Source organism: Saccostrea echinata, unplaced genomic scaffold (assembly GCF_033153115.1).
Source record: "Saccostrea echinata isolate AGI-Se365-2 ecotype Australia unplaced genomic scaffold, CSIRO_AGI_Sech_v1 ptg000056l, whole genome shotgun sequence".
NCBI lineage: Eukaryota > Metazoa > Mollusca > Bivalvia > Ostreida > Ostreidae > Saccostrea > Saccostrea echinata.
This window is the reverse complement of record NW_026889805.1, coordinates 6,045,689-6,057,708: the sequence shown is the minus strand read 5'-3', so window position 1 is coordinate 6,057,708 and position 12,020 is coordinate 6,045,689. Positions and strand designations below refer to the sequence as shown.

The 12,020-nt window shown below is 32.0% G+C and overlaps 1 protein-coding gene across 2 annotated transcripts; it reads right to left on the bottom strand.

Annotated features, from left to right (window-relative positions):
• Positions 1-1,325: 1,325 nt before the first annotated feature.
• Positions 1,326-7,565, bottom strand: LOC133173637 (ELAV-like protein 1). 2 transcript variants are annotated; one of them, XM_061308619.1, is made up of 4 exons: positions 7,482-7,565; positions 5,727-5,794; positions 4,089-5,337; positions 1,326-2,003 (listed from the first exon to the last, which is right to left on the bottom strand). In XM_061308619.1, exon 3 carries the CDS (start codon positions 5,324-5,326, stop codon positions 4,340-4,342), a length of 987 nt encoding a protein of 328 aa, XP_061164603.1. In that variant the 5' UTR covers positions 5,327-5,337; positions 5,727-5,794; positions 7,482-7,565; the 3' UTR covers positions 1,326-2,003; positions 4,089-4,339. The 2 variants fall into 2 exon arrangements, with proteins under 2 accessions (XP_061164603.1, XP_061164604.1); XM_061308620.1 differs by having other exon boundaries at positions 1,326-1,998.
• Positions 7,566-12,020: the final 4,455 nt, after the last annotated feature.

Below are 12,020 nucleotides of genomic sequence, written 5' to 3'. Positions count from 1 at the left end.
AATCCCCGTACTTCCAGATTGTAGCATCTTCGCAATGTCAAGGTTTTGTGATATTGTTCCCGTGTAGAGGAATGGATATCACAAAACCTTCACATTGTGAAGATGAGATTGTTGTAAATCTGTATATATATGTTCCGTTTGTGCCATTTACAATTTTTATTAGTGAATGAATAAATGGATAAGTTTTTTTTTTATTATAGTTCCGTCACAATGTTAAGACTGGCAGTGTAATTATCCAACTCAATTTTTATAGAATGTGTTCTCAAAACACTAACATGTTGCAGGGGGACTTTGGGGATCAAAATGTTAAAAAGAAATCAACCTTGAACAATAATTTGATTCGGTTTCCTAATTCCTAGTCCCATGCATGGTAGAAAAAACAAAAGCCGGTGATAAATAAAGCCTTCTGATTTTGCATCCTATCTAGCTTAAACCATAGGCGCTCCCCAGCTTAATTGTTAAAAAATATATATCTACTATACTATAAACATGTTTATAGATAGTAGATACATATTTTTTAACAATTAAGCTGGGGAGCGCCTATGGTTTGAACACATGGACACAGTATAGAGCTCCTGATTAAGCGTTACACCATCTTCGCTAGCCAAGGGTTTCTGATCCTCCTCACAAATCTTTGGCCTATAGTACTATCAAAAGTCGTGTTTTTTTTTTTTCTAGAGTTGTGATTGGAATCAAGTGATATTGTTTGACCAAAGTGGCCGGAGTACAACTGATTCTGTGCTAAAGTTAGTTAAAATAATCTGTCTCGGGACAAGCCCTCACCAAAACTGGGTCCGTAGGACAATATCATTTTAACGATAGAACGTTCTATCTATGCTATGGTCAAATCATTGACAAGATCTGAAAATGTGGACAAATTTGGAAAACAAGCACTTGACATTTCCAGAAAAAAACCCCATCATTTATAGGTCTAAGGATGTTAAAGACAAGTGAGCTGTATTACTGAAATCATAATCAATGTCCTGTATATTTATCAGGAGGATGAAGAAAAAACTATCTATGCTAATGGTGAAACAAAAAGCCTATGTGGTAGTATAAAATACACAGCATAATACTAGCTTGAGCTAGTGGGTTAACCCTTTAGCTTGATCGGTTGAGCACTGGATTAGCATGTCAGAGGTCCTGGGTCCAAATCCATTCGGAGGCACAAACATGTCTCTATTACACATATGTAAATAGTCCTTATTGGATAGAGATGCTCTGCTCTGCAGTTCTCTTGTTTGATTTTCACAGATGTCTACCTGTCTACTTTGAAAATAAACATCCTTGATTAAAACTTCATTAAAAATAATGGACAAGGCAACTTCTGAACAAATACTGTCAACTTTATTAATTACTTGTACATCAATATGCTTTAATACAGCAACTGCACAAGAGTTCATTATACCAAAGCAAGAACTAATGCATAATCAAGCAACTGTCATTTTGGCAAATTCACATCTTTAAGTTTGCAATTTTTCCTCAAGGACAGTGTGATTTAAAACTACAAGTATTAAATATGAAAAACAAAATATAAAATATTTTCCAATTACAGGAAAAAAATTCCTACAGAGCCTGACACACCACAATAAGTTAAACCTCTGTCATGTATGCTTATGAATAGAGAGGTAGGGAAATTATTCTACATTTTCTTCCTCCGAAGGAAATTTTTAACATAGTGCATTATTCAGTGTCCACTTTATTCAATAATTCACCAAAAAATTACAACTCTTAACGAAGTTTAAATATTTTAATTTTTTACTCTTGAGAATATTATTTTCATAGAAGTGTCAACTCTAAGCTTGTACATCTAACAGATAATATAAGTAGCAAACAGGACTGAAGAAATTCTTGCAGTGTGTCAAATCCTGCTTTACACAACCTAACAACCTCAACCCTAGACAAGTGACACTTAAGAATGTATTAAAAACAGTACACAAGTTCTCTGATAGTGGTCGTACATGAAACTCATTCTGTACCCAGTCATCAGAAAGAATGCTGCACTACAAAACAAATAATAACATACATGATACAATGACATAATAGGCTATCAATCTGAAAATGTCCCTATTGTGGCCCCATCCCACTCCATGATTTGATCAAAATTGAATACTAGTATGCATTACATGTACTTGAAAGAGTTTGAAAAAGAAATTACAAATACCCCGGTATGTCAAAACAAAATGGTAAGATATATACTACATTTTATATCTCCTTTACATTCCATAAACTATAAAGTGCTTAGTTCACTAAATTTTTTAAATATGGAAGATTGGGTATGACAACTCAGATTAAACCATGTATATAACATCTACCATGGCTGTGCAGCATATTATAGAGGTCAGAAAATTTTACTCTAAGATCAGCAGTGTCTACACGCAACACCAGAGTATCCTCGAATGAAGATTTTTTAAACTTCATGTGAAAGCATGTCAAGCAGACACTTTTATTACAATGGCATTAAGGACTGGAATTTTTTACCATCTTCTATTAAATGTACCAAAATGTACCAAAGGAAAGAGTGCTTTTAAGAGACAAGTTTCAAAAGGGCATTCTAAAAGATGAAAAAGATATGTTTCACTACTAATTTATAAAATATTTCATTATTATATTGATACTAATATAACTATCAATGTTGTTAATCCAAGTTTGATCTTTAAGCAATACAGTGCTAAAATTATCGTGCCAAATGTAATTATAGTGCTTTGATAATGAAACATTGCATTGTTATGTTATTTAAGATAGGACCCCATCGGAAGTAAGCTCTCGAGCTTTAATGGGTATCATGGTATCAATCTAGTCACAGTGGAATTATATTTCTAAAAAAGTAGTTATCTGAATATCTTATTTATCTACAAATCTATTTATAAATGTTATGTTTCCCAAATATTGTCTTTCAAAGAATTATGTATAATTACGTACATTTGTTTTATGTATGATGACATGATACCAAATAAATGATAATTGATGATGCTTTCACATTCATACGACTAATTCAGGTTGGTGGACCAATTTTGGCACAGCTGTTCTTGAGAAGAAATTCTAATAATTTTCCATATATATTTCTATGTTAAACTTGACCCCTATTGCAACCCCACCCTAGCTCCAGAGGTTGATTTAAAGAAACTTGAAACTACACTACACTGTATATTAAGTTTTATTCTGTATATCATAATTTTTGTGAAAATATTCCAAATATTCCAAAACACTATAATTTTTAACATTTTTTTTTTTAATTCTCCTGGTGGTTTATTAGAGTTATCTATATAATCTTTATGGTAAACAAATGGTGAAAAATTTATGCAAATTTATTTTTAGCGATTTTAAAATGCTCACAAAGAAGCAAAAGTACCCTTTATACGGCTTAAGGAAACTTTCATAAAATTTTTCCTTTTCTGGTCCAGTGGTTCTTGAGAAGAATATTTATTAATGACCCCACCATATTTTGTCTATTTCTTTATCATCTCCCCTCGACAGAGGGTATGGCTGTTCATCTGGAACTGAATCCTCTGTAACCAAGAATGCTTTGTGGCAAGTTTGGTTGAAATTGGTCCACACTTCAAAATAACAAAAAGTTATAGAACGACAAACAACACGATACTGATGGACACCAGACACCCTTTGATCAGAAAAAAGTTGACTAGGGTAAGCTAAAAATTTATGACGTCACCAAGTGATGGCATAAGCTCACTTTGTCCTCGGGCAAAGTGAGCTAAAATGTAGGTACAATTAGCATTGATTTGGGATCCAAAATTTCAAGACAGTTTCAGAAATCTAATGATTTATGTTAAAAAAAACATATAAACTTAAAAAGAAAAGAAAACAAGATTTCTTTCCATAGTATACACATATTTTTAAATTATTAGACAGTGTGATATAAAAATTACATCATTTGTTCATAAAATGATTGAAATTGAAATATGAAAATGTTCTGGACTGTTTTTACAATAAAATATTAATGCTGGATTTTTAATTGATTTATTTATATCAAGTGATAAATAAGACATTTTATCAAGTTTCTACCTTTATAAATTCCCATCCTCTTTACCATATCACTTCCTTCTGACAAATATATAACCTGTGCTTACCAGTATAAAGCCTTGTCCTCTATAACAAATCACTTCTTTCTGACAACTGGGACACCAAAAACTACAAAAAATTAAATGCAACATTTTCAGTATCAAAAAAAAAATCATGTATATCAAGAAAAAACAGCATGAATTGTTAAATTCAACAAAATACTAATACACTTGATTAAAATCTATGAAAAACACAAATAAATGAATGACCCAAGAACAATTAATAAAAGTAGTCAAATTTTAAGACAGTTCAAGATAGTCTAGCTTTTAAATGACACGGCCAATTCTCTTCCATTGTAGCAGTATCCATTCATGTTGAGGATTGCATATTCAGCCTCCTCATAATTTGGCATGGTAACAAAACCGTAACCTTTAGACTGATTTTTCTGATGATCCATTATAACATTGACTTTAGTAACGGTTCCAAGAGGAGAAAACATGCGCCAGAGGGTTTTCTCATCAGCCTCCGGACCAATATTATACACAAACAAGACATATCCCCCGCCCTGGGAAGGAGGACTATAATAGTCGGCCCCATACCCACTGCTTGTCCCTCCATAGGCCCCACTGTAGTTACTATTGTTTCCCATGGGGTTAAACCTGAACCGACTCCCTGGATTTCTCATGGGACCCCGAGACCCTTCCATTCCCTCCCCATACCCCCCATGCACTGGATATGGAGGCTGTGAGTAATAGTCATATTGAGGAGGTGGTTTAACTTTTTTGGCATTGTCATCAGCAAACTTGATTCTCATTGGCTGGGTTCCACCTGGAGGCACTTTGTTATCTAGATCAGTAATGGCTGCCTCTGCCTCTGACCTTTTTGAGAACAAAATGAACCCTATCCCTTTGGACTGGCCTGTTGCACGGTCTGTAACAACTCGAACTTGAACAATATTGCCATATGATGACAAATAATTTGTGACTTCCTCCTCAGTGTAATGAAGGGGCAATTTCTGCAGGTAAAGCTTGGTTCCTTTGGATTCCTCTTCATTTCTGCGAGAATATGCCACTTTTAGAACCTTGTGTTCAACACGGTATCCATTTAATTGGCTGATGGCAGTTGCTGCATCTTTTGGGCTATGATAATCAACAAAGCCAAAGCCATAGCTATACCCTGTGTTCTTATCTCGTACAATTTTAGAGGATTTGATTGGTCCAATGCTTTCAAACAGGGACCGAAATTCCTCGTCTTGCATTGACTGAGGAAGGTAATTTATGATCAGGTTTGTTTGTTCTTCTTCCATTCTGGCACAGTCTGGATTTCCAAATGTCAGCCACAAAAAAAAAAAGTAAAAAAAAAAATGTTATATTACATTTAGAATTTTCAAAATGCTCTTTTGAAAACACGATAATTTCAGTTACTCTTTTTCTTAATGTACTGTAAATCACCTGTATTTTATTCAATTTATTTTGTAGAGACAATACTATTTTGTTTTGTTTGCTGGAGAAAATTTTTAAGTATCCTCTATACAATAGGTAATAAGAATTACATCACATTATTAATCATGAGTAATTGAGCATTCTCGTTGCAACTTGAAAATAGTATACAAATAATATTCTTATGAATACAGTGTGATTTACAGCACTTCTAATTTGTCGTCAGATTTTAAATAAGTGGCTATGTGTATTAAAAAAAAAAATTACCTGTCTGCTGATCGGAAAAAAATGCAAGATGAAAAAAAAACTGATTCCTCAAAGTCTCATAAAACAGCCTAAATAAAAAAAAAAAATGCAGAGAGAATATCAAAGGTTAGTTAACTTTGAGATGCAAAAAAAAAATTATGGCAATACACGTATTCTATCATACACCTAAGACTAGGAGTTGGAACGTTTCCTTTTTTTTTCAATGTAAAATGTGTATTAATCCATGCTCTCAGACTTTATTGAAAATACAGAACTAATTGATGTGCATTTGCAACCAGCATTTTATCTTTTTTTCAGTGAGCTTACTGATTGAAAATAACAATTAATTCATTGCAAAAACGCCTCATTACTTCCAAATTTATTTTACTGAGGATTTTATTACCCCAAACCCTTTAATCATTGAATGAATGTGGGTATACAGTCAGGGGGGAGACTGAAATTCATCATTTTTAAAAATGATGATTTCTAGTCATAAAATTGATTTTTAATAATGACTAAAATTCATCATTTTTTAGAATAATAATGAAAAACAGTCATAACTATTTGGAGTTTATTTTAAAATATAGAGTTACTTCTAAAAATAGATATAACTGTATTTCATCATTTTTTATCAAATTAGTAGGTCTGGGTGCACTTAATTATGTTGTTTAATAGTTTTGCGGGGTGCACTAATTTATTTTGGTTTCAGTTGTTTGTCCAGATGTTTCTCTACACAATGTGTCCATGGCAGGATAGTGTACTATATCCTATTACTGTAGTAAATGGGTTGGAAGAATTAACTTGGGAATAGAAATATGATGAAAACAAGTCATATCTTCAAAAAAATAATAAAAACATGTACATTGTGTAGTTAGTAGAAATGTCAATTATCAGTCATTATTAAATATGATGGATTTCAGTCCCACCCCTGACTGGTATAGCAATTGTGGTATTTTTAAAAAAAAAAATTCCACAGATAGTGTTCTGCACAATCATTCTAATGAATACACTAAAAATCAAACATCTCTTTTTTTAGTTTCAGAAATGATGATTATAAGGGCACGTGGATATTTATAGACTAAAATTAACTCCGAGACAATCCTTAGATTATATAGAAATGTGCATACTCTCAGTATATGCTACCTGCATAACTGCACAGAATCTTAACACAATCGGAACAAAATTGGGTACATAGTATATTGTGCTATTAATATACATTATACACGAATTTGTTCGGATTGTCTCAAGACCCTGCACATAACTGTAGCTCATTGGTTAAGAAAAAAAAATTGGGATGGATGCATGATCCAAGAGCTAGAGCTACATGAACCGAGCTACATGCATTTAAACAAGTGTGTATTTATTGCATACACACAATAAAAAAGAAAAGGAATCTGTGCATGGTTATAGAGTTATAGGTCTATTATGCGATATCACACTGACACAGACTAAATGTACCATATAATGACACATTTGTTCTCAAATATGAGCCAATGTAGGGTCCAAAATATGCGATTGAAAATATAGAGAATGACTGTGTGGGATGTCCTAGATCGGCACGTTATTTCACACATGACACTTGGAAAAAACTATCTAAAGCATGATCTTCCATTGAGAGCACATATTCCACATCTTTAGAGGGTAATCTTCTGTGGTCACCTCGTGGTCACAGCTATAGACATGTGTTCTGGTGTTGGGAGATCTATCCTTAAGCGACTACATTTGATATTCATATTTTAATTTATATACCGGTCTAAAACTGAAAAAAAAACTAACCAAGCCTTTGTATTTTCTGCCAATTTTCACTTCCAATCCAATCCAAATCTGAAATCATGAAAATGCATTCCACTCCTTTCAGGCGGTTGCCAGGGATTTCGCCCCCCTACACATGTACTACAGTCTATAGTATAACAATTCAATTCAATTTATAACAGTCATTTACTAGAGAGTATTCACCATTTCATTTAAAAAAATATATTTTTGGCAACGCTGTTTATAGCTCATTTTCATGGATATAATAAAATGCATTGTGGTGATATTTGCACTGAAATTTGAAATTTTATGGCACAAATTTACTTAGAAATTATATAGAATTTTTCCGTCAAAAATGACTTCTGAATTACTCTCGCAATTTTCTTAACATTTTAGGGGAAGAGGATTTTAACAATATTTAACTAATTCAGTGAAAAAAATGTGAAAATTTTGTTACGGGGGGGGGGGGCACTTTTTGTTGCAGTATATATAGTTAAATCATGGTAATGTTTTAATAAAAAGAAAGTTGGAACACGTAACCCCCCCCCCCCCCCCCACACACACACACAGTAGAATTTTGGAGTTTGGACAATTTCCTTTTTTCTCGGTAAGTTGTCAAATATTTTCTCCACCCACCCCCTTTTAATAACGATACCATGTGCCTGTCACTTATGGACATATACTGTAGTTCGTCATTTACCGCAGTTCCATATATATATATTGCTAGCACAAAAACATTTTTAAAATGTTTTAAAAACATTTTCAAAATGTTACAAAAACATTTTTAAAAATGTTTTAATCACGTGATTTTGTATGGTTTTTTAAACGTTTTTAAAACATTTTAGCACAATGTTTCAGCAAATGTTATCAGAACATTTTATTAAAATGTTACAAAAACATTTTTTAAAAATGTTTTAATCACGTGATTTTGTATGGTTTTTTAAACGTTTTTAAAACATTTTAGCACAATGTTTCAGCAAATGTTATCAGAACATTTTCCTTAAATGTTACTAAAACATTTTTGAAAATGTTTTATTCACGTGATTTTGTATGGTTTTTAAAACGTTTTTAAAACATTTTACCCAAATGTTGCAATGACATCTTTTTCCTGAAATGTCACCTAACGTTTTCATTAAATGATATCAACATCATTTTGTATGATTTTAAACGCACTTTTCATACATTTCATCTTAATTATAACTCTCAAAGAATTAATCACAACTGAATGAATTCACTTTTTACAAATTTTAATACAAATCCTTATTTAATATGAAAAACATATTTTAGTTCCATTTCCGGTACAAGTTCTGAGTTACTGTATTCTGTTTTAACCCAACAGGTATTTTTAAAGAAAAAATCCATTCACTGAATTTAAAACAACAGAATCACATAAATCCTTCATACTAAAAAGAATAAACAGGTCTGGATCACTGTTATCATTTACGATCCCGCAAAAGCATGTATCTACATGTACATATGTAGGTTCTACAGAGCGGCGGATCTATTTCATAAATGGAATCGCACACATTGATAAAGTTCAAGAACTCTATCCTCGGAAAGAATTAAACAAGAAGCTCTTTTCTGTAAAGCAGAACCTGTAAACATAGAGATAATAGTGTTAAGTCATCCGTCTACATCATATCTTTAAGTAATGAAAATATACAAGAACATTTTTTGAATCATAAAATCACATGAAATTTTTCCATTTGCATTAATGAAAAGAATTAGAGTTGTTGCATGTTCATAACTAAAACACACAAATACTATTGAAGAGCAATGATATTTACGTACAAAAAAATTCCCTTTCTCATCCAGGGGCTGTTCTTTCAAATGTGGCAATTTGAATGAAATTCAAGTCTGTTGATGGAACTGTCATCTAACTGTAATATGATTTCATGTTTCAATAAAAAGATATTTTGAGTTATGATCAACATAAGACAAGGAGGAATATTTATTGTTGCCTAAAGTATTCAATTCAAATACATAATAGCTTTGTTATTGTTACACATGCATACAAAAATACAATGATGTACTGGTAACAGAGAAGTCACTTTTAAAAATAATCTTTTGAAATTTCTTATGAAATTATACTCACAAAGCAGGTTTTAATAATCCAGCGCTAATTCTTCTGGCTTATATGATGCAAAAATCTTGTTTGAAAATCAGCAACAAGAAAACGCGCACAGCCTGTTTACCAGAATTCAAATTTTGGCCTAGATAAGCTGCAAACCACTAAACACTCTAACGCGCTGCCCAGCAGGAGAATTGCATAACAAGGTTATCATGACACTGAAACTGACCAGTGAGGCCACTCCTAATCTGCTGCCTTGATGCAAACAGACGAAATCGTCAAAAATCATGCTGTGTTAATTATTGTAATCAGTTTGCTTATTATTTTATTTTCTTTTTTAAATTAGAGTATCTTTAGTTTATTCAGTGAACTTTGTATTGATTACATGTCTGTCAACTCAATAAGAATTTAAAAAAAAAAAAAAGAAAAGAAAAATACAGGGATAATGTTTTCTTTTCGGAACATTTTTAAAAACAATTCTTCATTTAATTTCAGTCCTCTTTGGATATTCTATATATTTTTTTTCAGTAAAATTGGGTTAGTCATGAATATTTTCAAAACATTTTGAAAATTACATTACAAAATATTGCATCAGTGCTAAATAAAATGTTTTAGTCTTTAAAAGGATAAACGTTATAGTAAATGCTCTAAAAACATTTTTACAACATACTTTGAAAATAAACAAATACATTAATATCAACAATGATATAAATGTTTTAAAAACATTTTGAAAATGTTTCTATAGAATGTTGCATGAATTATAAATAAAATGTTTCAGTTGTCATAGGAAAAAACGTTTTGTTCAATGTTTTAAAAACATTTTCATGACCAACACTGGAACATTTAAATATTAAACTATATGCAATATTAAGAATGTTTTAAAAACGTTCTGACAACGTTCCTTCGAAATATTTTAGAAACGTAACACTACTATATTTCATATATATTAGAAGAGGAATGTTTTATTTCATGTTTTAAAAACATTTTTATAACGTAATATAACGTAATATGACACTGTTTAATATATGCAAAAAAGACATACCTTTGGAATCATTTTTAAAACGTTTCAAAAACATTTTCTAGAAATGTTCCTTAAAGATTTTACTTTAACCTTTTTGAAAACATTTTAAAAATGTTTTTAAAATGTTACAATGGAAAAGAAAAATGTTTTTAAAACATTTTTAAAATGTTTACTCTGAAATGTTTTGAAAAAACCTTTTTATAACTGCAATAAAATGTTTTGAAAATGTTTTGTGCTACCTGAGATCCTCTAGCTCTTTTGAGAAAAAAAACTATTTGAAAAATTAGGACACCCCCCCCCCCCTCGAACTTCGTGACAAGAAAAAGTAAAAGTACCACTCTTGAACCGAGGAGGTTTCGGCAGGCCAGTAGAATGCGGGAGGGGGGGGGGGCGGGTCCGTCCTACGTTATTCTACGTTACACCCCCTTCCACTTTTTGTTGCTGTAAGTTCGAACACTGACAAATTCCAAGATTTGGGCAACTATTGAGATCTGTTTTTGCTTGTCAGCCCCCCCCCCCCCCCCCTAATCTTTTGGACAGTTTAGATTTTTTTCAGGATTTTTTTGTTTTGTTTGATTTTTTGTTTGTTTGTTTGTTTATTACGAAAGCCCATTGAGCTCATTTTCGTAGGTAACAAAAATATATTTTTCGAGTTATAACGCGTAACTTTCGCGTTATAACGCGTAACTTTCGCGAATAAACGCGTAACTTTCGCGCTATAACGCGTAACTTTCGCGAATAAACGCGTAACTTTCGCGCTATAACGCGTAATTTTCGCGAATAAACGCGAAACTTTCGCGTTATAACGCGAAATTATACATATATAGTCATGTTACTCAGGAACCTGTGATCTTGACTGACAGATAAAAAACATGATCGAACGTAGAGGGGGACTTCTGTGAATTTATAAATGACATTTCTTCAGAAGATGTAAAAGAGAATTTATGCGAGAAATGGATAGATTAGTGTTGATTTTGCATTTAATCTCAAAACCCTACTAATTAATTAAATGAATATTCCTTTAAAGATTTTCTTGTTTTTCTCTTGTTGAATCCAAGAAATTCTGTAGACTAATTTTTTTCTCAGGAAGATCTCCATTCGTTGCTTTCTTTGAATAAATTGTCAATGTTTTCGTAAGTAATGGTATGACCAAATGGTGCAACCTTTAAATACAATGTTGTATTACTTCAGTGAGTCTATCGGAGATGAAATATTTGATACGAATATTTGACATCCAATTTTCACATTAGGTTACTCATGTGATGTGACACAATTGTTCCGTGAAATACAAATTTATCTCATTGTTGTCAATTTTCTGAGATCTTTTATTTCAAATTCTATATAGAGTGTTCAATCTAATTAAAATTAGTCTTGTATTTTCGCTCCTCCACTATACGCTTCAACACTTGTATTGAACAGCATTGAGAAAGACAAAATGTGACGGCAAAAAAGATTTAGAAAGAGGAAAGAC